At 40.1% G+C, this 27,995-nt stretch overlaps 1 protein-coding gene across 8 annotated transcripts; it reads left to right on the top strand.

The window, feature by feature from the left end:
• acacb (acetyl-CoA carboxylase beta) lies at window positions 1–27,995 on the top strand. 8 transcript variants are annotated; one of them, XM_041788547.1, is made up of 55 exons: window positions 1–446; window positions 987–1,198; window positions 3,339–3,888; window positions 6,666–6,798; window positions 6,902–7,040; window positions 7,190–7,299; window positions 7,425–7,506; window positions 7,608–7,706; window positions 7,877–7,986; window positions 8,103–8,213; window positions 8,318–8,527; window positions 8,616–8,786; window positions 8,904–9,065; window positions 9,154–9,317; window positions 10,247–10,397; window positions 10,496–10,599; window positions 10,691–10,772; window positions 10,862–11,007; window positions 11,642–11,792; window positions 11,874–12,008; window positions 12,997–13,143; window positions 13,232–13,420; window positions 13,506–13,606; window positions 13,697–13,785; window positions 13,888–14,012; window positions 14,106–14,219; window positions 14,317–14,430; window positions 14,529–14,618; window positions 14,702–14,820; window positions 16,909–16,932; window positions 17,557–17,697; window positions 17,782–17,881; window positions 17,966–18,073; window positions 18,161–18,217; window positions 19,495–19,536; window positions 19,646–19,861; window positions 19,945–20,100; window positions 20,201–20,404; window positions 20,564–20,719; window positions 20,794–20,916; window positions 20,999–21,268; window positions 21,390–21,487; window positions 21,605–21,725; window positions 21,818–21,928; window positions 22,343–22,486; window positions 23,366–23,486; window positions 23,574–23,670; window positions 23,763–23,859; window positions 23,947–24,082; window positions 24,172–24,349; window positions 24,446–24,558; window positions 24,666–24,820; window positions 24,928–25,098; window positions 25,250–25,386; window positions 26,769–27,995. In XM_041788547.1, exons 3-55 carry the CDS (start codon window positions 3,359–3,361, stop codon window positions 26,893–26,895), a joined length of 7,281 nt encoding a protein of 2,426 aa, XP_041644481.1. In that variant the 5' UTR covers window positions 1–446; window positions 987–1,198; window positions 3,339–3,358; the 3' UTR covers window positions 26,896–27,995. The 8 variants fall into 8 exon arrangements, with proteins under 8 accessions (XP_041644481.1, XP_041644480.1, XP_041644482.1 ...); XM_041788546.1 differs by lacking the exon at window positions 987–1,198; XM_041788548.1 differs by lacking the exon at window positions 987–1,198 and having other exon boundaries at window positions 1–271.

Consider the following 27,995-nt stretch of genomic DNA (forward strand, 5'->3'; position numbering starts at 1 on the left):
TGCTGTGGGGGGCTCAGCGAGAGTGGAGTGGTAGTAGGTGGTTTTGACATTTGCTGTTGCTGTCATTAATACTTCCAAACACATCGTTTGCTCCGAATATAAGGTGTCCGTTGAGATTAAGAGACATTAAAGTATGGAGTTTAATTCAGAATAACTTTGTTTTAAGAAATGAAAAACAGCCAGTGGTTTTGTTGTCAGCTAGCTCGCTAGCCTGGTTTGAACTGCAGCTACAACAACAACGGCTGAACTGTGCTCACCGTTATCCGTTGGGGTGAGTGTAAATTACGTTTCCACGAGTCAACTTTAACCTTTAAACGCCTCTTTTATCTCACTAACACCAGCTAGTTTTACGAGGCATGAGGGTTTTCCTTTTGGTGGAAAATACTGAAGCTTTGTCCAGTTTTAATCTCACACTTGCTCGAACATCCTGCTTTATTCCATATTTGGTAAGTATTTCCGTTAAAATATTTGATTTAATGACGTGTATTATAATAAGTTACAATTGTAAAGCCACGTTTAGTCTGTGACATTAGTTCTCTTTTTAACAGTCGGTTGAGGTCAGACAGGAGCCAGAGTAAACACACTTTATCGCACTTTTATTTATAAGCTGAATGATATTTTTAATATAAACTCACTGGGAGTACAAATGATTTTGAAAAAAAAAAAAAAAAAAAAAAAAAAAATATATATATATATATATATATATAAGTCTACACATTCAGTCTTAAGGTACTGAGTAATTATTTAATCAGAAAATACTCATAATTGAAGAGCTTCATCTAAAAAGTGATAGCTCAGCTTTTGGTTTCCGTCAAAGTCAAAAGCAGCTCCAGAGGACAACTGTGTCCTTGTTTCTGCACTGAAAAGCTCTTACATGTTGTTTATTGATTATAAGCCTATGTTTGGGATTATTTATCCTTTTTTAAAACTTGAATTGAACATCTGGATAATCTTTATTTCTCTGTCTTTGATTGGGGTGTCCTCAGATGCCCCTCTCTGCTGTTTGTGGGGATGTTTGTGCCTCCTCCTCATCATCCTTTATTCCCTCCATGCTGACCTTTACCCCATTTGAAGCAGCCGCACTTGGCATTCATGTCAGCTGTCACAGACTGGCTGTGCACTGGACACTGGCTGGGAAATGTAGCTTACTAGGCCTGCTGGTGTAGTAAACCGCATTAACATCTTGATCAAGTGGTTGGTGAGGATTAACATTGAAAACGTTGGCATTTATTCCAACATTTCATTTTTAACTTAAAACTTAAGAAATTAACTGTCAAAAATGTGTTCTCATGGGGTTGACTTGGACTTAGGTAGTGCCTTGTTACTTTTCTCTATCTGTCAGTAGTCCAACTGATGTTGTATCAAATTTCCCAGCATGCCCAGTCCTTAGAGGGCATCTCACCTTTGACTGAAAAGAAATGTCTTCAGACTAGAATAGTGCATCCAGTGTAGCTGAAATAGTTTTAAAGTCTTTTATTTGGATAAACATTGGATAAAGAAATAGATAGGATGTGTATTAGACACCAAGCTGTTAAGAAGCACCTACAGTAGAGCTCTATTAAGGACAAAATGTTTGATGTGGTCACTGAGATACACACATGGACAATTTGCTGGTACCCTTAAGATAAAAAGAGAAAAACCCTCAGTGATTACTGAAATAACTTGAAACTGACAAACGTAATGGTGAATAAAAATTTACAAATAACTAACTGATGAAAACCAGACATTGCCTTCGCTTGTGGTTCAACAGAATCAGTAAAAATAATGGTTCCCCTAATGTGAAATTTTGTTGCACAACCTTTCTGAGGCAATCACAGCAATCAAGTGTTATCTGTAACTATCAATGAGACTTCTACACCTGTCCACAGGTATTTTGCCCCACTCCTCGTGAGCAAACTTCTCCAGCTCTCAGGTTTGAAGGGTGTCTTCTCCACACTGCATGTTTCAGCTCCTTCCACTGATATTCAATTGATCCGGGATCATAGAAGGCCACTTCAGAATATACCAATGTTTTGTTCTTAGCCATTCTTTGGTGTTTTTAACTGTGTTTTACGTTATTAACCTGTTTGAGGCCCCGTGACCTGCAACTGAGACCAAGCTTTCTGACACTGGGCAGTCACATTTAGCTTCAGAATGCCTTGATAGTCTTGAGACTTCATTGTACCCTGCACAGATTGAAGACACCCTGTGCCAGATGCAGCAGAGCAGGCTGAGAACATAACCAAGCCTCCTCCATGTTTAACAATAGGTACAGTGTTCTTTTCTTTGTTTGCTTCATTTTTGCATATGTGAACATAGAGCTGATGTGACTTGCCAGAAAGATCCAGTTTTGTCTCATCTGTCCAAAGGACATTCTCCCAGAAGCTTTGTGGCTTGTCAATTTGCATTCTGGCACATTCCAGTCTTGCTTTTTCATGATTTGATTCAACGGTGGAGTCTTCCTCACTGGTCTTCCATTAAGTCCACTTTGGCTCAAACAGCGGTGGATGGTGCATTTTGACACTGATGTACCTTGACCTTGGAGTTCACCTCTAATCTCTTTGGGAGTTGTTCTGGGCTCTTTGGTTACCATTTGTATTATCCGTTTCTTCAGGTAGTCATCAATTTTCCTCTTGAGGCCACATCTAGGGAGGTTGGTTGCAGTCCTGTGGACCTTAAACTTCTGAATATTTACAACTGTAGTCACAGGAACATCGAGCTGATTGGAGATGGTCTCATAGCCTTTACCTTTAACATGCTTGTTTATAGCTTCCTGTCCAATCTCCTGGGACATCTGTCTCCTTAGCTTTCTGTGGTCCATGTTCAGTATGGTACACCCCATGAGGCCAAACAGCACAAGGCCAATTTTTTACCCTTTAAATAGTCCGACTGACTGATAACAAATTTGAAGACACCTGTGATGCTAATTAGAGGACAAACCTAACATATCACTATGGTCAAATTATTTTCTTTTATAGGGGTACCTTCAGTTTTGTCCTGGTCAGCTGCATTAGCTTGTTTATAAAATGATTTTGTTGAGCCACAATTCAAAAGCTATGTCTGATTTTCGTTAGTTAATTTTCAGTACATTTTTATTTAGTGTTACTTTTTCAGTTTCAAGTTATTTGAGTAACAGTTATGTTTTTTCTTTCTTTATGGGAAGGGTACAAACAATTTTGTCTGTGTGTGTGTAATATAAGAATATATGTTAAAGTATGTGAGCTTCATCAGTTGTTAATTTTAAAGTTTTTTTGAGCTTACTTATGTGTTATGCCAGGTAAAAGATATATTTACACCATATGTAGACGTTACTGTCATCACTAATAATAACTAAAATGTCCACTTTGTTCTTGATGCAGTCTAAGGAGGATGTCAGTGAATGCTCCCATTTGCACTTTCTGGATTAATCCTATGGATATTGTTCAAACTGTGGAAAATTAATACCTGGACAGAAGCGATGCCCGTGAAAGGAGAAGAATCTCCTCCCGCAGCAGAGGAGGGTTTACCTGCCACACGGCCTCCTTATCCAGGCGAACATTCCCTGTCAGCAGTTCCCAAAAGCTCAAAACACAATGAGTCTGACAATCTGCAGGCTGATGGCGCCTCTGCAGGTCTCAAAGTCAAAACAAAAGAGTGTGAGGCTGTGCAGGCATCGTCTGAGTCAAATTCAGGAGAGCTATCATCGCAGGCGACCACCCAGGAGCCTCTAAGAGCTGCTGCTCCGATGCTCAGCTCCGGGCCCGAGGCGAGGGACCGCCTCAAGTTCATTTTGGGAGCATCAGAGGACAACTCCTCAGACGAGGAACCTCTGGTCACCAAACCTCCAAGCGGCTCATCTCACCCACCGACCAAGTCTTCAACTCAGCAGGCGTCCTCTGCAGCATCACAATCCAGCTCCTCCAGCATCAAGTAAGAGCTTGATTTAGTTAAGTTAATTTAATATGAACCACCTTTGGTGAGCATCACTTCCTCACATGACTTCTAACTTTTGCCCATGACTTTGATATTGAGCTTTTTCCCTCAAAGTTAACCTTTAGTCTGAGGGACTCGTCTGAACCGTCCAGTTGTGTGTGCAAATGTTGCCGACATGCTGTTATGCTCCCACTCACTTTGTGTTATCACCTGACAAACTGACCTGTGTCATTGTCGCATGCCAAACGGTCCGAGTCTAATATTGGAACAAGAGTCTGAACCGAGTGACTTTGAACACTGTAGTGTGAGTCCAGGTCACAACACGGCAACAAAACTGCATCAAATCTTCAACTGTTTAGCCTTTTTTAGCAGCCTGTATAATGCAGAGGTTTTTTAATTGGTACAGAATAGTTGTGCATGATGCAGTCATGGGTCAGATGGTTTGTGTGGTGCATGAAGACATGTTATACTTGACATGCTTCAGTTTACTTATCCAAAAACACAAAGCCTGAACTTTAGAGCAATTTTTTTGGCTGGTGATAAAGATTCTTTCTTGTTTAACTCAAGTGGAAACATTTGTTTGTTTCTTCTTTTGCAATGTTGGCTGTGTTTTTGCCTGCATATGGTTCTTTCTTTTTATTATGAAGTAGAATGAACACTTTGTTCTGCTGCTGGCCCTGCCTCTGTTTTTATTTGTAACCAGCAGCCTGTGATCTGTCACACGGGATCTGTGAATTATTTTGCTGCACATGTGGGAGGGGAAACTCGAGGGGGAGAGCCTGGGAGGAAGCATTTTTGTAGAGGACTCTTTGTTTTGGTCTCAGATTTCAAAATTTGGTTACACTGCTAAGGCATGTAGGAAAAAGTCGAGTGTATAATGGAGGGAGATGGCTTGTTCCCTTATCTCAGAAGGTAAGTGCCAAAAAAGGCTTGATACTCTTGGTTGTAACTTGATACTTCTGCAGCAGTGTTTGATATGTAGACAGCTTTCACAGGCTTCTGCTATCGACTGCAGAAAACAATGAAAAAGGAATGGAAATAGCCATGATTACTTTGTTCGGTGGCAGAAATGACACTGTTGAAACTTCTGCTGATGTTAGTGTACAGGAAGGATCGCTCATGTGGCCATACTGTGGTTATGTAACTGAACAGAGCGTGCCTTTGCTCATAAAAGTTTGAGGAAATAATAAAAAAATACCCTTCAGACAAGAATAACCTCTTCCTCATGAAGTAGAGGAGTAATTAGCTAGCATGTTTTAGCACATGCTGTTCTCCTCTTAGCCTCTCAGTCATGTGTATGAATAGATGCTCCTTGTTTGTTCAGTAAGGTATGTATCTGGTTATATTAGACCCGACCCCGTCATGCCTCACGTCCAGGACAGAGATCAGAAAGTAGAGCGTGCATTACAGAGTGCTGGTAAAGGTTATCAAAAGTGCTCTCAATCGCAGAGTGCAATCTGTATTTCCTGAACAAACAGCACAATACAGGAGTTAAGTTTAAAGTTCAGGTCTGCTCTGACAGAATTGAACTCCAGCGTCACGATATATCTCCCTGATACAGCACAGTTGTTGCTCAGGCATATCTTAAAATGGGACAGGAATACTGTGAAGAGGCTCGTGGTGCAATCGTGACAAGACTTTGGAAGGTACAAGGTTTGAGCCGGCTGATTGTCATGGTATGTACTATTTCCAAACATGGAAACTTTTGCTTTGCTGTCTAATTGTTGACACAGTTTCGAATGTACCTTACTTAGTGTGCTATAATATTGTTGTTATTTAAGGTATGAGTAATTTCAATAAAATCAGTGTGTTGGCAAAGTTCATTTTACTCTACTCATTTTATCACAAGAACCTAAATGATCCACTTTTGTGTCATAAAAATGGACCCTGTGACTCTAAAACCCACTGCTTTTGCTGTATTTATGATAAGATAACTGTTATCAAATGTACAATTTTCTGAACCATGCAAAAATGATTGTACAAGGACAGACTAGTAGACCTCATTGAACTCCATATACACAGGTGTTGCCACCACTGCTATGTAGAAATAACCTGCATCATTATCTCTCTGTGGTGTAAAAATTGGATAAATCACAGCAAAGCTTAAACATGAGTTAAAATTACTGTTTATTTACTATAAACACTTAAATCAAAGTAATGCAGGGTAATTGCAGTGTGATTTCTTGTTGACTCCATGCATTCCTACTGATGTGCTTCTAAGTGCGTTGTATTTATTTGATCCATTACTTCCACTACTGTACCTGTTGCAAACATTGTTTTGCACCTGTTGCTTTCTCCATGCATTGTGCTGATAAAGCACTTCTTTTTACTGTACCTTCTTGGTGAACATTTGTTAAAAAAAGAAACCCAGAGTGATTGTACCAGCTAAATTTCTGCAGTTTGTGGCTCATTTAGATCACTCCTTACCATGAATGGTTGTGTGAGCACATCAGTGGTTCAGCAGTGTTAGTGTGCAGATAAGCTCAGGAATACATGGGCTGGTCCACAGTCTGTCTTTTCTATTGAGGAGAGAGACTGAACTTTGACTGTGGTTTTGATTTTCACTGCTGTTGTAGCTGCAGGTTGTAGCTCACACTGTTGTGTTCATGCTAGGAGAACTGAAGCTGTTTGTCTGCTCAGGTCTCTACTTGTGGAGGAAAAAAATGTTCCATGCAATTCCTGGATTTTTTTTTTAACATACTAAAGGTAGCTAACTCAGGTAATTGTGTTTATTGTGTTGTGCAAGATGGCTAACGATGAGCTTTTCACTGCAGGCCTAGCATGTCTGGTCTCCACTTGGTGAAAAAAGGACGGGAGCAGAGGAAGATGGATCTCCAGAGGGACTTCACCGTGGCCTCTCCTGCGGAGTTTGTCACCAGGTTTGGTGGCAATCGGGTCATTGAAAAAGTAAGATAGGAAATCTCTTTTGTTCTTGGGAAACTTTTTTTTTCTTGTTTAATGAACACAAACTTTGTCTCTATTTGTCCTCACTTGACTGTTTATATTCCAGGTGCTCATTGCAAACAACGGTATTGCTGCAGTCAAATGCATGCGCTCTATCCGTCGCTGGTCCTATGAAATGTTTCGCAATGAGAGGACCATCCGTTTTGTGGTGATGGTGACCCCTGAAGACTTGAAAGCAAATGCAGGTCACTGTGATCTTGATTCTTATCATGTTTTTTTATTGCCCAGCATTTATTATGAAGTAGCTATCTCAGTGAGAGTGAGAGGAAAGAGTTACTTATTGATCTAGTCCAGCTGATCATTATTAATCAACACTTGCTTCCCCCCCTCGCAGAATACATAAAAATGGCGGACCACTATGTGCCAGTACCCGGTGGGCCAAACAATAACAACTACGCCAATGTAGAGCTGATAGTGGACATTGCAAAAAGAATCCCTGTGCAGGTGCGTCAGTATTTGTCTAAACAGAAGTGTTTTTCTGCCCTCTGGCCTGAGCGCAACCTTTGTGCTCTTTGACCTTGTTTTCCAGTGATAAATGATTACATGTCTATGTTTACCACTATTTGCAGGCTGTGTGGGCCGGTTGGGGTCATGCCTCAGAAAACCCCAAACTGCCTGAGCTGTTGAACAAAGCAGGAATATCATTTTTAGGTAAACTCCAGTTGATGGAAATACAAAAAAAGTGCATTATTTTATTTGGTTTATATAAACTGGTGTCGGAATTAATTGTCACTTGTCTACATTGGTCTCAGGACCGCCCAGTAAGGCCATGTGGGCTCTCGGGGATAAAGTAGCTTCTTCCATTGTGGCTCAGAGTGCTGACATTCCCACACTACCATGGAGCGGATCAGGTGATGTTTTACCTCCTGCACAGTCTCAAATCACATACTGTATAGAAACTCAAACTGTGCTGTGGATACAGGATGCAGACCTTGTATTGTGATTATTTTAACTTCATATTTGTGCACGTTAAAGTCTATATAGTTTTTATGTTGCATCCTTGTTTTTCCTGATGCTCCAGGCCTGAGGGTGGAGTGGGCAGAGGAGGACCAAAGACTGGGGAATGTTATCAGTGTTCCTCCAGAGATCTATACTAAAGGCTGTGTGCAGGATGTAGATGATGGGCTTGCAGTAAGCATATTTAGCAAATTTCTCAAGATAATACAATATTCACACATTTCCTTCTCAAATTCCCTGCAAGTGAAAGTCTTTTTATTATAAGTGATATTTGACATGTTTGCTTGCAGGGTGCTGAGAAGATTGGTTATCCAATTGTCATCAAGGCATCGGAGGGTGGAGGTGGAAAGGGAATCCGCAAGGTTGAAAGCTCAGAGGATTTTACAAGTTCCTTCAGACAGGTTTGCATTTAAATTTTACAGCTTAATGCTTGTCTTCTTTGAGATTTTGACCTCACTATTTATTTATTTCTCCAACAGCTTACAGCTCTCTTTGCTGATTGCAGGTTCAGACGGAGGTTCCCGGCTCGCCTATCTTCGTCATGCAGCTGGCTCAGCATGCGAGACATCTTGAGGTTCAGATACTGGCAGATGAGTATGGAAACGCCATCTCTCTGTTTGGACGAGACTGCTCCATCCAGAGGAGGCACCAGAAGATCATTGAGGAGGCTCCTGCCACTATAGCTGCTCCCTCAACATTTGAGCAAATGGAGCAGGTCAGTTAAGTCACTGCATGTGCTTATTTCTCTGCCTTAACCATGTTTCTCTGTGGAGATTTGATGTTTTGTCTCCTCTCTGGTCCAGTTTGCTGTGCGACTTGCTAAGATGGTAGGTTACGTGAGTGCAGGCACTGTGGAATATCTCTTCTCTGAGGATGGAAGTTTCCATTTCCTGGAGCTGAATCCTCGCCTGCAGGTGGAACATCCCTGCACAGAGATGATTGGAGATGTTAACCTGCCTGCTGCCCAGCTGCAGGTAAACCCTTTGCTGGTGGATGTTGAGAGGAATAAATTTTAAACTTTCCCTTAAATAAAAGAGTATAACAAGATGATATGCTATCCAATTTGACAAAATTATTTTTTTCTCTGATAGATTGCAATGGGTATTCCACTGTATAGAATCAAAGACATCCGCATGCTTTATGGAGAAACTCCATGGGGTGATTCCTTCATTAACTTTGAAACTCCAGAGTGCATACCAAGTCCAAGAGGGCATGTCATAGCTGCTCGGATCACCAGTGAGAACCCAGATGAGGTAAAGCTCATTTTCATCACTACACCAGACATGTCAATTTCTAACAATCTTTAATGTTGTACCACTGATTTATTTCTCTCCTTTACAGGGTTTCAAACCCAGCTCTGGCACTGTGCAGGAGCTGAACTTCCGCAGCAGTAAAAACGTCTGGGGTTATTTTAGCGTGGGGGCAACTGGTGGTCTCCATGAATTTGCAGACTCACAGTTTGGACACTGTTTCTCCTGGGGAGAGAACCGTGAAGAGGCTATTTCGTAAGTCTGTGTTTCTGTGCTGTTGATGCTGTGATATCTGCTCATAGTTGAGTACTCAGCATCACAAGGAAGAAAAGTTCTGGCCTAATACAGAACAATAACCTGACAATGGTAAATAAAATCAAAGATAATATGTTTTAGTAACAAATGTAACTTTAAAATAAATCTTGGTTGAATTTTATAGTTATGTTGAAATTATACAGTGCCTATAAAACTATTCACCACCTTGGATGTTTTACCCTTTTATTGATTCTATAAATCAGTCATGGTCAGTGGAATTTGCTTTTTGACCTTTTATAGTGACTGACCTAATTCAGCAGAGTTCCAATCAACTGGTGCTAGTAGTCTTACAATTAGCAAAATGGGGATCACTGGAGTGCAGTGAATGTGTCTTGCATGATTGTAGCATAGAGTCAACCGTGTCTGGAAGGCTCAATTGCTGGTTGATCTGTATTCCTGGCTACCATTACACCATGAAGACAAAAGAACACTCCAAGCAACTCAGAGAAAAGGTTAATGAAAAGTATATGTCAGGGAATGGATACAAATTTTACCTCAAGGCACTGAACCCCTGGAGTTCAGTTACATACATCATCAAGAAATGGAAGGAATATGGCACATGTGTGAATCTGCTCTGATCACGCAATCCTGAAAAACTGAGTAACCGTGCAAGAAGAATACTAGTGAGAGACAGCTATGACTACTCTGAAGGAGATACATGCTTCAGCAGCTGAGATGGGAAAGCCTTAAAAAAGCCTAATTAAATTTACCATAATTGATGTATAAAATCAATAAAAGGATAAAAATCCAAGGGGTGAATATTTTTATAGGCTCTGCAATACACTGCCATGATATAATATTAAGAAATGGTTGAAATTTCATCGCGTTAATGACTTTACAAGTACAAGTGCATGTACTTTGTATTTTAGGAACATGGTGGTGGCTATGAAGGAGCTGTCCATCAGAGGTGACTTCAGGACCACAGTAGAATACCTCATTAAGCTGCTAGAGACAGAAAGCTTCAGAAACAACGACATAGATACTGGCTGGCTTGATCACCTTATAGCAGAGAAAGTGCAGGTAGGTGACTAACAGCCTTGTGCTATGAGTAACCTCAGAGCCACCAAAGTTAGCCTCACATGTTATATAATGATGGGATAAAAATGTTTTCTTTGCAGGCAGAGAGACCAGACACAATGCTTGGGATTGTTTGTGGGGCCTTGCATGTTGCCGATGCCAGCTTCAGAAAAAGCATGTCTGACTATTTACATTCTCTGGAGAGGTCAGTGGATACAGTCCCTTCTTACACTCGTCTCACTATAATTCTTACTGTGGTTTTCTACTTTCCTGATAAGTTTCTAATTCTTTTACAGAGGCCAAGTGCTTCCAGCAGCCAGTCTCCTCAACTCTGTCAGTGTGGACCTGATTTATGAAGGAGTCAAGTTCTGCCTCAAGGTTCCTGCTCTGTTTCCTACATACAGTATGAGTCTTATTTACACAAATTCTTACTGTGTCTAAGATCTACAAATAATTCTTGCCTGCAGGTGGCTCGCCAATCTCCAACCACATATGTCATCATAATGAACGGCTCAAACATCGAGATCGACGTCCACAGGCTGAGCGATGGAGGCTTGCTCTTGTCCTATGATGGCAGCAGCCACACCACTTACATGAAGGAGGAGGTGGACAGGTAAGTGTTCTCAAAGGTACAAAATGTAGGATTTTTTGCACTTATTTAAGATGTATTTTCTAACTAACATTACCTAAAATTTCCAACAGTTTTCAAAGAAAGAAAAATGTTTAATTTTTTTACTTGTAACAGAAGTTGTCTGTCACAGCAGCTGCCGTGACAAGTTGAGGGGACGCTCTGCTCAGCTTCACCCCACACTGTTGCCATGTTCTTGTTTAAAGTCAGGGATGTGTTTGATAAAATTGCATGCCATAAGGTGTATTTTCTAAAATGTAAGCCACTGTTATAGTTTCATGGAGAATTTCAAATAAAGAGCTGTTAAAAGTGGCCTTCCTGGTTAATGCTGCAAGTGTCCTGAATGCTTTGTAAGTAGTTTGCAGCATCGACCAAGAAGTTGAAACTAAAACTAAAACAGAAAATTGCTGTTGAAGTTGTTGGGTTATTTGGGGGGGGTTTCTGATTGAACAGTGTCCTAAATTAAAAATGAGAAGGAAGCAACAGGGCTGGGCTTCATCTTTTTCTATTTTAAGAGAAAATAGAGTTCACTAGTGTCTAAATTTACATAACATTAACATCAGTAGATCCATATTTATCTGTTTGTTTTACTATTTTTCTGATTGATTCGTCTCCATAGCTATCGAATCACAGTTGGCAACAAGACTTGTGTATTTGAAAAGGAGAAGGACCCCACGGTGCTGAGGTCACCCTCTGCTGGTAAACTGCTGCAGTATATGATCGAGGATGGAGGTCACATTTGTGGAGGAGAGATGTATGCAGAGATTGAGGTGATTGTGGCAAATATAGGTGAAACTGATTCTTCTAAGAATGCTTCTTTTTTTAACTTTGTGTTTATGCTGTGCTTTCAGGTGATGAAGATGGTGATGACACTGACTGTGCAGCAGTCTGGTTGTATCTACTTTGTCAAGAGACCTGGAGCAGTTCTGGAGCCGGGCTGTGTGGTTGCACGAATAGACCTGGATGATCCCAGTAGTATACACCGGGTAAGTGTATCTGCATCAAAACATCTCCTAAAGGGACCATATAAAATGATCTTGATATGAAGTTCCTGGCTTGACAATGTCATATGAGCCTTTATTTTAGCCAGTGACAGAAATTAACAAATTACATTTACTCATATTACTTTACACGAGTATTTTTTAGGGGTACATGTACTTTTTTGAGTACATTTTAAAATCAGCTCTTTAACTTCTACTTAAGTAGGTTTTAACCACTTTTACTTGAGTACAATACTCTTGTAACTTTTCCACTACTGTTGACTACACAGTAAGACATAGTGAGAAAATGAATCCATGTCAGACCCAAAACAGTTAATGGCTGCTGGGGTTCTTTTGCTCATGTTTCTGGTGGATTGTTGTTGTTTTTTTTTAAATATGAGACACATTTTCACTATGAGTGAAGTTATCCACTTAATTAGAGTTCCCATTAGGTGTCCCTACGCCGGGATGCATAGTGACAGTATTCATTGCCTTGCAATGCAACTGGCTGCTTCATTCTTGCCAGAGGCAACCCACCTTGCCACAGATCTTCAGAAGTTACTGCAGCTCTGTCATATTGTAAAATGTTTATTTCAAAAGTGTAGTTTAACTGTGTGTAGTGTGACCCATTATGGACACTTTTTAATTGTCGAATTAAACTCTATATGAGTTTAATTGTATTAAAATTTATTATTAAACTTTATGATTATAGAGGTTTCATTTTTTCTGAGCAAATTTCGTAAAGGAGAGATCATATTTTACTGAACAACTTCTCAGTAACTACTCAGTACTTCAAGTAAACTTTAAATGTAATATTTTTTACTTTTTCTTGTGTCAATTCACAGACCAATACTTTTACGTCTACTTAAGTACATTTTTACCAGAATAACTGTACTTTTACTTTAGTACAATACTTCACCCATACATCTGCACACTGAGTCTGGACTTTTTATGTTTTGTTTTTTGTTGTTGTTGGTTTTTCCTCCTGTTACAGGTGGAACTCAACACGGCCACATTGCCACCCCAGCAGCCTCTGCCTATTGTTGGAGAAAAGCTTCACCAGGTGTTCCACAGCGTGCTTGAAAACTTGTTTAAAGTCATGGATGGTTACTGCCTTGAAGAACCTTACTTCAGCACCAAGGTAGAAGCATAACCGTCTTTCATCCACTACACATTCCTGCTACATATGGTCACATTTCTTTATATGATGTTTGTATTCCTGTCTGCAGTTGAAACAGTGGGTGGCTACCCTGATGAAGACCTTACGGGACCCCTCGCTGCCACTGTTAGAACTCCAGGAGATCATGACGAGTGTGGCCGGTCGCATTCCTCCTGGTGTGGAGAAAGATATCCGCAAAGTCATGGCTCAATATGCTAGCAATATCACCTCTGTCCTCTGCCAGTTTCCCAGTCAAAGAGTAAGAAAGATACCCAGGTCTTTAGGTTCTCTGAAGGTCAATAAATACTTTTAAGATAATAGATGTTTATTATTATTAATTGCAGATTGCAAATATCTTGGACAGCCATGCAGCAACGTTACAGAGGAAGGCTGACAGAGAGGTGTTCTTCATGAACACTCAGAGTATCGTTCAGCTGGTGCAGAGGTTGGCCACATGCAGCAGAAATATGTAACATACTTACAGATATTGGTGAAGAATTAATTGACGCACATTTTAATATACTTTGTGGTCCAGGTACCGAAGTGGGATTCGTGGTTACATGAAGTCTGTGGTTCTTGATCTGCTGAAGCGATACCTACAAGTAGAGATGCAGTTTCAGCAAGGTGAAATTCACTCACTCACCTTTAAGTAAAAACTCCAGATGAAGCATATTTCTATCTTGTTACTAAGCCATACCTAACTTAGTTTTAACGTCTCCCAAACAGCTCACTATGACAAGTGTGTAATCAATCTGAGAGAGCAGTACAAGCCGGACATGACTCCTGTGCTTGAGTACATCTTCTCTCACGCTCAGGTCTCCAAGAAGAATGTCCTCGTCACAATGCTTATAGTAAGGCATTTATTAACTTAATAACCAGGAATTTTAATGAAACAATCCTCTAAAGGTTCAGTTTTGGTGAAAGACTCTTTGTACGCTCTGCAGGATCAACTGTGTGGACGCGATCCCACACTGGCAGATGAGCTAATGGCCATTCTGAACGAGCTCACGCAGCTCAGCAAGATGGAGAATTCAAAGGTGGCATTAAGAGCAAGACAGGTAACATCCAAGACCTTCTGCTCCATTTAAGTAAAAATATGTCTATATTAGGTCTTTTAAGCCTTGACTTAATATTCCCTTAATACATTTGTCCTAGGTGTTGATAGCCTCTCACTTACCATCATATGAACTGAGGCACAACCAGGTGGAGTCCATCTTTCTCTCAGCCATCGACATGTATGGCCACCAGTTTTGTCCCGAAAACCTAAAGGTAAACCACATATTTAGAAAGTCCTTTCAAAATTCATACTATTTTTTTTACAGTTGGAGTATGTAATGAATAACATGACTTGCTTTTCTTTTTCACAGAAACTCATCCTCTCTGAAACATCCATTTTTGACGTTTTACCCAACTTCTTCTATCACTCCAATCAAGTGGTTTGCATGGCTGCTTTGGAGGTACTGCAAGTGCAATTCCCTTCTATTTGTTGTATTTATTTCTCTGTATTCCCCATGATTTCTTGTTCTTTCTTTACTTCTAGGTGTATGTGCGCAGAGCTTACATTGCCTATGAGCTCAACAGCATCCAGCATCATCAGCTGCAGGATGGGACATGTGCTGTGGACTTCCAGTTCATGTTGCCGTCATCACATCCCAATAGGTAAAATGTTTTAGGTGCTGCACATAAAAAATCTGGCAGATATTTGTCTTAAAACAGCTCCAGAGGCTTTGTATGTCACTCTAAAGATCTCTAAAGATGTTTTACTTGTGTTGATGGCAGCGTGCAGTCGTCTGGTTAGAGATCATTGAGCCAGATTGAGAGTTTTTGAAGAGAAGTGCATTATTTTGTAGCTTTTATAAAGAATATACATTCTTAAAACTCAGCCCTCACAATATCAACAAAAGTTAAATCATTGATAAGTTCCTGTTTATGGGTTCTGTGCATGTTTTTTGGACCTGTGTGTTCGACTTTTTTGTAATGTAGTAAAATAACTGATATTCCTCCTAAAAACAATGATAAACTACACTGTTTCTTTGTCTTCTGTACTTAACAGTGCAATAACATTTCCATAAAATGTGGACATTGTTGAAAATGTAAATAAAACCAAGTGGGGTGATTTTCAAAATAAGCAAGCCCAATATTTAACTGAAAATAACACAAAGACAAGATATCAAATGGTAAACATGAGAAAATTCACGATATGCTAATTTCAAACTTGATGCCAGCAACAAGTTTAAAAAAAGTTTGTCCCTTTCTTGCTTGTTGTAGGATCTCAAGAGTTAGGGGTCTTCTTACTTGCATTATCTTCATTTTCTTTAACCATTCTTCAGCTTGTCTGGTATTAAGTCAACCCTGTCCCAGCTTTTTTGAAACACGTTGCTGATATCAAAATCAAAGTGGATGTTCAATTTTCCAAAGTTCTTTTCTTCTTTGTTTCAGCATTTGATATTTTCAGTAAACACAGATATTTTCAGTAAACACAGATGAGGACAAAATTGTTAGCCCCCATATGAAAATTTCTGTTTCCCAAATATTTCCTAGGAACTGTTAAACAGAGCAAGTATTTTTTAACATGGCTGTTCCAAGCATCTTTGTTTTATTTTGGATGCTTACATCCTTTTACTTTGCAGAAAGCAAAAAAGTTTTTTCACAAAAAACCAAAAAATATTTGGGTCAAAAATATAACCCCCCTTTAAAACTGACACTTTTGTAGAGGCATAGCATAAACCACTGTTGATCAGTGATGTGTTTTAACTCTGTAATGCTCAAAGCTTGTAAAACAATGTTAAAAATGAGGGTTAAAGAACTCTGCCCCACAGTGAAAAATGGCGGTGGGAGTATTATGCTGTGGGGATGCTTCAATGCGTATGGAACTGGGAATCTCGTAAAAGTGGAAGTTATGTAGAAAGAAGGATATTTGAAGATTCTCAAAGAAAACCTCAAGCAGTCAGCAGTAAAATTGGGTCTGGGTTGTCAACACAGCAGCAACCCTAAACATCTGTGGCTCCTGGGGAAGAACTACCTTCAGAGGACCAGAGTGAACATTAATGACTGGTCTGCACAAAGACCTGACATGAATCCTGTTGAAAATCTGAACTGAACTGGGGTGTACTGAAGACCAAGGTCCATACCAGACGACCATCAAATCTGGAGGAGCTTGAGAGATTGGCCAAAGAAGAATGGGCTGGAATTACTTAGAGATGTGTCTGAGACTTGAAAACTACAACAAACGACTGCAGGATGTTATTCAGCAAAAAGGAGACACGGTTGACTTATAGCATTGGGGGGCTATAAATTTTGACCCTGGTAGTTTTTGTTTTTTTGTGACATCATTTTGTTTCTGTGAGCAAAGTAAAAGAAGTAAGACATCCAAACTAAAATAAGGATGTTTGGAAAAGCTGTTTTAAAAATGTCCTTGTGCTTTTCAACAGCACCTAGGAAATACTTCATGGGGGGGGCTGTAATTTTCCTTATCTATAAAAGGGTTCACTGTTTTGCAAGTAAGCACATCCTGCTTTTCTTTACATTTTACACAATGTCCCAGCTTTTTTGGAAACAGGGTTGTACAAAGCTGCTGCTGCTACTGCTTCAGGCTGACTTTAAACTGATGATGTATTCACATAGAGGACATTTATTTGATTCTGCACAGCGTCTTATGAACTGCTTTATCAGATCATTATGCCTCAAAGTAGAGGTGCATTCTGATCATCCACTGCTGATATTCACCTGTCAATCATCTTATTTCAGAGGGAGCAGCCCTACTCTGAACAGGTAGAGTAAAGCTCCTCCCAAGCAGCCCAAACACCTGATCATGTGTATGTGTCACGGCGAAGCATGCCCAATGCACTGTGTTGCTTTTCTTCTTCTGTCCTGTGAAACCAGAAACTCCTGCCTAAGGACTCCTCTAACAAGTCCTTCTTAATTAACTTTTTAGCCAAGCTTCTCCATACGTTTCATACTCTTGCTTCTTTCAACCGAAAAAGTGAATCTGAGCTTTTTGAGAGCAACGTCTTAAAAGTCTACGTTCCTCTTAAAAACCTCAAGTCTGCGATTCTATTGAATGATGCTGAATATGGAGCCTTTACTCTTAACTCTCAAATCAGATCTGGCATTTATTGCTCTTTAATAACAGTAATTTATTATCCCTTCCAATTCAAACTGTTAGCTGTACCCCTCAATTGTATGTGATTATAGTTGGATATGATGCTGGTAGTACTTGGATGCTTTTTTTTTTTTTTTTTTTTTTTAGATAGAAGCATCCAGACTTTCTTTAATTGCTGTCTGTAAGAATATTTGTACATGTGGCTGTTCTGTTTTTCCCTCAAAGTCAACCTCCTCATCTAAGCTTTCAGTATTCCTGTCCTGTTGTTATTTTCCCTGTTTGTCTCATTTCAGGGTTCCTGTTCCAGTCAGTTCATCAGGTCAGTTTCAGATGAGGAGGCAGAGCAGTGAGCTCTACCTGGAGGGAGCTTTCTCTCCACCTTGCCAGCGTATGGGCGCCATGGTGGCTTTCCAGTGTGTTGATGACTTCAAAAGGTCTACTTTATTTTTATTTTTAATGACCATTTTCTTTTTATTGTGAAAGGCATGAAGACCAATGTTTGTCTTTGTCCTTTGCAGGAATTTTGATGAAGTTCTTTCCAGTTTTGCAGAGCCACTTTTAGAGATGGCTCCGTTCTCAGATTCCTGCTCCAGTCTCTATGATGAAGAGAACTTCAAGGTGGGAACTATGGGTGTGCCAGAGTCCCACCATTACTGGTAAAATGACTGTTTTCAACAACAACATCCCTTCATTCGCCAACAGAATACGAGGGAGAACCCCATCCACATCATCAATGTGTCCATAAAATCAGCAGACACAGAGGATGACGACGCTTTGGTTACAGCCTTCACTGCCTTTTCCCAATCAAAGGTCAGCTTGACTCTTAGTACGACTGATTCACATGGCTGAAAATATTGTGTTTACTGTGATTTTATATTTGCATGGTGCCTTTTACAGAAAGCTGTGCTGTTTGAGTATGGAATCAGGAGGATCACATTTTTGATTGCACAGAAGGTAATTTCACCTCAATTTTAGAAAGTATAGCAGGTGTTTGTTTGTTTGTCTTTGGCCCACCAGTGATTTGAATGTCATTTCTGTATTTTATATGCTTATGAGAAGGCAATGAAGAATTATCAAGATTTATTAAAAGGAAATAAGAGAAAAATTTGCAGCTGAGACAAACATTGGCTGTATTAAATAAATAAATAGATATTGAACAGGGTTATATACTTAATAAGTACGAACTTTAACCTTTATATTATCAATGACTTTGGTTGGCTTAACTTTGACTAAACTAGAGATTATAAAAAGAGGATTGCCCAGCTGTCCTGTCATGAATTTTTGTAAGCCGTTCTCCCCAAACTCTTGTCAAATACTTGTGCTGTGATTGTTTTAGAAGCTCAAATGTTATCAGAATTGGAACATATAAAAATGTTTGCAGGTATTTACAACCAGTATTGGCTGTAAATATCTGCAGAACATACCATAAATATTTATTACATGATGAAGCTGTATATTAGTGTTATTTCAGCAATAGACCTACTCAAGGTTATGGTAAAGGTAAACCTTTTTATCCCCAAGGGACAATTCATTTTATAACCAGCAGAGAATAAATAAAAACATACAGCAATACATACGCAGAATCCAGAGGTTTCCAAACATGCAGATGTATGCCACTACGGTTTAAAAAGACCGATCAGATCAAGTTATTAATAATGCCAGTAGAATAAATGCCTGTATGCACAAGAAAAGGGGTGACTTTGGCCTTTCTTGTGACTCTGGCTCTATAAAGGCAAGAGAGCTCTTCCAAATGGGTCTCTGCAGTTTTACCACACATTTGACAGTGTTTTTGAGTCTGTTTTTGTTTTCCTGTTCTTGCCATTATTAGATCCAACCTTGGCTAGTTAAATTTTTGCACTTGAGAAGAATGTTTTTTCAAGTACCTTGTCAGATTTGTCACAGGGAACCACCCTGTAAACCTACTGTTGTTTTGAAAAGTAGGAGAGACTACTTTTTCTTTACAATAAAAAAGATGTGAATATATATCATTGGGGTATTGGCTAACATGAGTTTGGACCGATTGGCATTTTGCCAAACCTTAAATTGTGCATCCCTTGTAAAAATGCCTTCCTCCTCTACTTTTTCCACTGAAATGTGATTCAGCTACTGTCTTGACATAGTGTAGCTGTAGTATTTTGTTTTCAGTTCTGCTGCCAGTGCAACTGCTTTTGTAAGTACACACATATAAAATAATCTTGCATGCTTTCTGATCATTATTTTGATTTCTACAGAGAGAATTTCCCAAGTTCTTCACTTTCAGAGCAAGAGATGGGGTATGTTTTCCCATTATATATTTGATAGCCCTTCTAAGTGTAAAACTGCCTATCAGATCCCAGCTGTAAGAGGATGAAAAAGACCCTTCCAATCTGTGTTCCTCCACAGTTTCAGGAGGATCGTATTTATCGCAATCTGGAGCCAGCTTTAGCGTTTCAGCTTGAGCTGAACCGCATGAGGAACTTTGACCTGACAGCTGTTCCCTGTGCCAACCACAAGATGCACCTCTACCTCGGTGCTGCTCGTGTCCAAGAGGGGACTGAAGTCACAGACTATCGTTTTTTCATCCGAGCTATCATCCGCCACTCAGATCTCATCACAAAGGTAAGAGAGCAGTAGTTCTAGATGTGTTTCAGAAAATTTTTTCCCAAGATTACAGGCTGATTAAACTGTGTTGATACACACAGGAAGCCTCCTTTGAATACCTTCAAAATGAAGGAGAGCGTCTTCTGTTGGAGGCCATGGATGAGTTGGAGGTGGCCTTCAGTAACACAAGTGTCCGCACCGACTGCAACCACATCTTCCTTAACTTTGTCCCCACTGTCATCATGGACCCCTCTAAAGTCAGTGTTTGCACATTCTTTCTGAAGCCTACGTTCAGTGATTACTGACTTATTTCTGTGTTATCATTTTACATTCATGTCCTTCCCTGTTGTCTCTCAGATAGAGGAGTCTGTTCGCTCCATGGTGATGCGTTATGGCAGCCGTCTCTGGAAGCTGCGAGTGCTGCAGGCTGAGCTGAAGATCAACATCCGTTTGACGCCAACAGGGAACGCCATTCCCATCCGCCTTTTTCTCACAAATGAGTCTGGATATTATCTCGACATCAGCCTGTACAAGGAGGTCACTGACCTGAGCTCTGGCCAGGTAAGAAAGAGGACTGAAGTTTCAAAGTTTTTGTTATGTGTAAACTGTGAAATAGAAGTTAACATAGTTTGCAAAGGATTCCTTCTGTGAGGTTTTTCTCAGGTTTCATCATCAGTATCAGATGAACCAGTGCTTCATTTTTCTTGCTTCTCTTTTCAGATCATGTTCCAGTCTTATGGAGACAAGCCGGGCCCTCTGCACGGCATGCTGATCAACACTCCCTATGTGACCAAAGACCTGCTGCAGGCCAAACGCTTCCAGGCTCAGACTCTGGGAACAACATACGTCTACGACTTTCCTGAGATGTTCAGACAGGTACTGATGGCTCACTCAAGAAGATTTTGATTCTCTCTTAAAGTTTCTGACTGAGCCTGGAAATCTTCCCACAGGCACTGTTTAAGCTGTGGGGTCCAGGGGACAAATGCCCCAAAGATGTGCTGATGTGTACCGAGCTGGTCCTGGACCCACAAGGACGACTTGTGAATATGAACCGTCTGCCTGGAGACAATGATGTAGGACCTCATTCTGAGCATTTATGGTTGTGCTTGCTCTATTTAAATTACTCTGATAACCCCTGCAACCACTCTTCACCAGGTGGGGATGGTTGCCTTTAGGATGAAGATGAAGACACCAGAGTACTCCGAGGGCAGAGACATCATTGTAATCTGCAATGACATCACTCACATGATCGGGTCATTTGGTCCTCAAGAAGACGAGTTGTTCCTGAAGGCGTCTGAGCTTGCACGTGCTGAGGGGATCCCTCGTATTTACATCGCCGCAAACAGTGGAGCACGCATTGGCCTGGCTGAAGAGATCAAACACATGTTCCAGGTGGCCTGGATTGAACCCAAAGACCCCTACAAGGTGACCTCTAAAGTTGGAGTCTGCTTATATTTATATTATAACATAGTGACATATGCACATGGATTTAGCAATTATACTAAGGGTTTTGTGCATTTTTTTATGTGTTTTCCTTGCATTATAGGGTTTCAAGTACCTTTACCTGACACCACAGGACTACACGCGCATCAGCTCAACAAACGCCGTTCACTGTCACCATGTAGAGGAAGGTGGAGAGTCCAGGTACAGCTAGTCATCTGTTATTCACTCTAATAAAGCAGTTCATTGAAATATCCAATACTCCTGACTTGTTTCTCCAGGAAAACACATTTCCCACTTTTATGTTCTTCATCACTGTAGGTACATCATCACTGACATCATCGGGAAGGACGATGGTCTTGGGGTTGAGAACCTGCGAGGCTCTGGCATGATAGCTGGGGAATCATCTTATGCCTATGATGAGATCATTACAATCAGTATGGTGAGAAAATATACATCAGATTTATTTGAGGGAGAGGAGCAGTGTAATTCTGGGACGGTTTTTTTTGAGTCAACTTTTTTCCCCTTTTACAGGTGACATGTCGAGCTATTGGAATCGGAGCGTATCTGGTCCGTTTGGGACAAAGAGTGATTCAGGTTGAAAACTCTCACATTATCCTGACTGGAGCGGGTGCTCTCAATAAGGTCTGTTGGTCCATTTAAAGCCAATCTAATCAATATAGTAACATTCATTGAATAAAAAAAAACATCTGCAAAAAGCTTGTTTTGATAAGATTTTGTTTAACAGGCAAATAATATGTAAACAAATGAAGCAAAAAGCAAATGAAGTGGAAGAAAATAAGTTTGTGTATAGAGCCCATCAAAAAGTAACATCTGTTGAAAGCTCAGTTTTTACTGTTGGCTTCAGGCAAGGAGATGTTTTAAGAGGATAAATGAAGGCGATAATCTCTTCTGCAGCAGGATGTTGTTGCACTAACACTTCAGTATGTTATCAGTTTTAATATATTCAGTAAAAATGAAAACAGAGGCAAGGATTTATATTTTGCTTTTAAAGTAAATAAAGCTTCCATAGCGCTAGCTGTCTTTGTTTCTGTTCAGGTTTTAGGCAGAGAGGTCTACACCTCCAACAACCAGCTGGGAGGGATCCAGATCATGCACAATAATGGAGTCACACACAGCACTGTGCCTGATGATTTTGAAGGTGTCTTTACCATCCTCCAGTGGCTCTCCTATATGCCAAAGGTTAGTTGAATGTTTTGAAAATCTAGGGATGCATTGATGCATCAGCTTAACATTGGTATTGACCCGGTGCCGTATTAGTGAAGTCGCCCATATGCTGAGGCTTTAGTCTTCATCGCACCAGTCTTAGGACGATTCCTAGTCTTGTTGCATGTTGGGTGCTTGTCTTCCCTGGCTCTCTTTCTCCTTAGTTCCTTTCTCTCTTGCCTGTCCTATCCAATAAAGGCAAAAGGCCTAAAAAAATCATCTTAAAAAACCCCCCAAAACATTGGTATCGGCCAATATCAGCCCTGTTTATGATATGATACAATACGATACGATGCGATATGATACGATATGATACACTTTATCGTCCCATTAGGGAAATTTGTCTTGGACTCCAAGTACACATTAAACTGTTACAATGTTACAATGTCATTTAGCAGACGCTTTCATCCAAAGCGACGCACATTCATTCAAACTGCCAGATAATAACATCCAAGTAATAAATGATAACAATGACAACAATAGACCTTGTTTGAACTGAGTTGCACATATCGATAAAAGATGCAACCACACATACTGCACATACCCATATTGCACAAGATTGTTTACAACCACTGGCCAAAAGATGTGGCAAGAACAGATATTAGTTACCACGTTTATCTGTTTTGTCCAGTCAATTTTAATGCTGGCTTGTATATCTAGCTGTTGAATAAAATGAAATATTTTTACAGGGCAGCAGAAGTGAACAGTTTGACAAACTCTGATCTGTTTTCATGGTCAAACAAGAGAGAAAATGTCAGAAATAGTCAGAGTCTTGCACCGTTGCTTTTAGGTCTATCATATTAACTGAATAAAATGTCAGACCTCAAACTGTCTTTCTTCTTCTCCTCCTTGCAGAACAAACACTCCCCTGTGCCTGTTTTAGCAACTACAGATCCAGTCGACAGGGAGATAGAGTTTACTCCCACAAAAGCGCCGTATGACCCCCGCTGGATGCTGGCTGGGAGACCTCATCCAGGTAAATGTGTCAAGACTGAAACTCTGAAACTGTTCGAGTTCAGTATTCAGCCTTGCTGATCTCTTTTTTGTCCATTTTTGTCATTAGCTGTGAGAGGAGCCTGGCAGAGCGGGTTCTTTGACCATGGCTCCTTCATGGAGATCATGGGGTCGTGGGCTCAAACTGTGGTAGTGGGCAGAGCACGGTAAATATATTTGCCCTTAATGATCACTTGCAGAATATATTTTTCCAAACCTTGATATGAAAATGATTTAAAACTCTGTTGAATGAAAACAGGCTAGGAGGAATTCCCCTTGGTGTCATCGCTGTTGAAACTCGCACAGTTGAGTTAACAGTCCCAGCAGATCCTGCAAACCTGGATTCAGAGTCTAAGGTAATTGAATGTTGCCATATGTCAATTCATTAAAGATATTGTATGCCAATTTTTGATACTGACTGATGTTTTGTGTGTTAATGTCAGGTACTACAACAGGCTGGTCAAGTTTGGTTTCCAGACTCAGCGTTTAAAACAGCTCAGGCTATCTGCGACTTCAACCGCGAGCGTCTGCCTCTCATGGTGTTTGCCAACTGGAGGGGCTTCTCTGGTGGAATGAAAGGTAACAAATGAATACTTACGTGCATCTTGTGAAAGATCTTTTCTTATAAGTTACAAGTTAAAAAATGTTTTTGCCTATTTTGCTCCCAGATATGTATGACCAGATATTGAAGTTTGGGGCTTACATCGTGGATGCCCTGCGTGGTTTCCGCCAGCCGGTGTTGGTATACATCCCTCCACATGCTGAGCTGAGAGGAGGATCATGGGTAGTGATCGACCCTACCATCAACCCACTATGTATGGAGCTCTATGCAGACAGGGAGAGCAGGTATGCTAAGCCTTTTAACTGGAGCAGCAGGTGTGTGAGAGGGTAACTAGTTTCTGTTTTGTTTCTCATCATTGCTTTCTTTTTTTGGTTATTCAGAGGTGGTGTGCTAGAGGCTGAGGGTACAGTGGAGATCAAATTCAGGAGGAAGGACCTGCTTAAGACTATGAGAAGACTGGATTCAGTCTACGCTAGTCTGGCTGAGCAGCTCGGTAAAGGCTTTCTTTTTCTTGACTCAAATAAATGCTTATTTTATTTTCATTTGATCTGAAATATAGCTACTTTCAGAACTTTAATTCATATCTTCTGTCTTCATCAGCTTCCCCTCAGCTATCTGACAAACAGAGCAAAGAGCTGGAGTCAAAACTCAAAGCAAGAGAGGAGTTCCTGTTGCCCATCTACCACCAGGTGGCAGTGCAGTTTGTAGATCTCCATGACACCCCAGGCAGGATGCAGGAGAAAGGTGTTATCACTGTGAGTGAACTTCATGTTATCAAGAAGGACAAATTGTGTAAATTTGAAAAGAAAACATTGAACAGCAGTTCTAACTCTTCCATCTTTTTCCACTCTACTCTTGAAAGGATATTTTGGATTGGAAGAATGTGCGGACCTTCTTCTACTGGCGTCTGCGCCGCCTCCTGTTGGAGCAGGTGGTGAAGTGTGAGATTCTGCAGGCCAATCAGGACCTCAGTGATGGACATATGCAGTCCATGCTGCGACGCTGGTTTGTAGAAACAGAGGGCACAGTCAAGGTGAGCTTCCACTGGAATATAGCACTGGAATATAGACTGTATTCAGATTCAAGTTTTAAATGTGGAAAGTTGTGGTGCATTTACTTAAAAACTGTTCATATTTTTTGCTAAACAATGAGGGTTTTAAAAGTGGTTCCATCTGCTCTTACAGGCCTACCTCTGGGATAACAACAAAACAGTAGTTGAATGGCTCGAGAAACATTTGTCTGAGCAGGATGGCACTCGATCAGCCATCCGAGACAACATCAAGTACTTGAAAAGAGAAAACACCTTGAAACATATCCGCAGGTATGCAGACATGATCACACTCTTACAGTCACATATTATTTTGTGGCTCATTCTCATCTCCACCATCTTCTCTTACTATGCCACAATCAATGGCGTGGTGTCACATCCCATATGATGATGGTCTTGAATAATAAATTATGTGTGTACAAATTAATTTAATAATTTAATGTTGATGGTAAGCTTTTCAATACAGAACAGTACACAGCAGGCTTGACCAAAGTCAACAGTGCATTCAAAAAGTATTTAAAAAGGCCCTCCTCACTTCTTCAGTTTTGTTGTGTTGCAGCCTGTTGCTACAATAAAAACAATTTCATTGATCTACACTCAGTACCCCATTATGGCAAAGTGAAAACAGAATTTTAGAAATATTTGCAAATTTATGAAAAATATAAAACTGATTGGACATGATTTGGAAATGCACACACCTCTCTATAGCAGGCCTTACAGCTGACAATGCATATCAGAGTAAAAAACAAGCCAAAGAAACTGCCTGCATGGCTCAGAGACAAGATTGCTGCAAGGCACAGATCTAGGGGACGCTACAAAAACTTCTGCTGCACTCAAGGTTACCAAAAGCACAGTGGTCTCCACAGTTCTTGAATGGAAGAAGTTTGGCACAACCAGGACTGTTCCAAGAGCTGGCCACCTAGCCAAGCTGAGACATCGGGGTGAGAAGGGATTTAGTTGGGGAGTTGAGCAAGAATGCTATGGTCACTCTGACTGAACTCCAGAGATCCTGTGTAGAGATGGGACAGTGTTCATCCTGCAGGAACTTTGTACCAGAATTCTTTCATTTGAAAATTATGGAAGCCACTGTGCTAATGGTAACCTTGAGGGCAGCAGAATTTTTTGTTGCCTTCCCCAGATCTGTGCCTACCAACAATCCTATATCTGAGCTCTGCAAGCAGTTCCTTTGACCTCATGGCTTGGTTTTTGCTCTGATATGTCTTATAGAGAGTTGTGTGCCTTACCAAATCATGTACAATCAACTCAGTTTACCACAGGTGGACTCCAGTCAAGGTGTACACATCTCAGCAAAGATCCAGAAAAATGGGAGGAACCGGAGATAAATTTCCAGTGTTTTTGCAAAGGGTCTGAACACATATGTCAATGTGATATTTCAGTTTTATATTTCATAAATTTGCAGATATTTCTAAAATTCAGTTTTCACTTCGTCATGATGGGGGTACTGAGAGTAGAATAATGAAAATAAGAATGAATGTTTTTATTGTAGCATCAGGCTGCAACATAACAACATTGAAGAAAGTGAGGGGGTCTCAATACTTTCTAAATGCACTGTATAGCTACATTTTCACTGGCTAATACATTTAAGCATATTATTTAGTTACATTTTAGTTCTGTATTGTCCTTTTGTGTTGTAGCTTGGTGCAGGCCAACCCTGAAGTAGCCATGGACTGCATCATCCACATGAGCCAGAACATCACTCCCTCCCAGAGGGCCAAGCTCTCACATCTGCTTGCCACTATGGACAACACCAGCACCAGTTAAGCTGACAGGGCATTATCAGGTTGTATGATTGGTTAGAACAAAGTATGAGTTTTAGTTGATTGTACTCAGAAGAGAAAATGTAAAGCTAAAGTAAATTATATTACTTGTAGGGTTGTGGGTGGGGCAATTCCTTGCAATAATGACTTATTCCTCAGTGAAGACTGAACCACTACTGTTCTCTGTCTGTTGAGCACATTAACTTTATGTGACATCTCTGCAGGGAAGTCACAAACTGTCCCCTTTTAAATGACAGGCGGGGATTTTCTCTTTTAGATTTTAAGTTAAAGAGTAGTATCAACTGCCCATTCAGGTTCACAAACTGTGACTGTTATTGCACATTTCAATGGCACACTTGTAAATAATGCTGTATCAGTATTGGATTTGCCATAAAAGGCTGTGTGCAGCCTGCTAAAGACAGACATTAACAGGATTCATGAAGTTAGAAACTTCATATTTAGGTGCTGTTATCATGTTCCGTTAAACATTTTAAATGGAGAATTTGGTTTCATATTTGAATGTAGCTCACAGGAAACTGCTCAGTTTTGATACATGTTCAGATAAAACTGACAAAAAATTAAGTTCATAATTTCAGAGAAAGAGTTAAAAGTAATTAAAAGTAATTAAAAGTAATTTCTTGAAATTAACTTGTCTAAACTATCACAGGTTTCTTGCAAGTATTAATGTCCAGAACTACAAATGAAGAAGAAGATTCAGTTTTTTTATGAGCAGTATGAGTTGTGTTTTGTTGTTTCACGATGTTGGACTCTGTTGTCCTTTCTTGTCACTTTCACTTCAACTGTATTGATGCTGCAATGTTTGCTCAATGATGTTATGAATGTTTGTAGAGATTATAACACTTGATGTTAAACTGTTTTCTTTTATTTTTGTTATGGTTTAGATATCATTGAAGAAATGCAGCCATTCTAACTCAGGTTTTCTAGAAAGACGATAATCATGAAAGTGAATTTCTAACTGATGGCTTCATTTGCCTTACATGTGATTAAATATCAGCCATGAAATTAACTTTGAATGTATATAAAATCTTTCTGTCTAGTATTGCCTTAAAATACTAAAGACTGTTAATAAATGTCATTGAGATA

The sequence above is a fragment of the Cheilinus undulatus genome, linkage group 5 (assembly GCF_018320785.1).
Source record: "Cheilinus undulatus linkage group 5, ASM1832078v1, whole genome shotgun sequence".
Taxonomy (NCBI): Eukaryota; Metazoa; Chordata; class Actinopteri; order Labriformes; family Labridae; genus Cheilinus; species Cheilinus undulatus.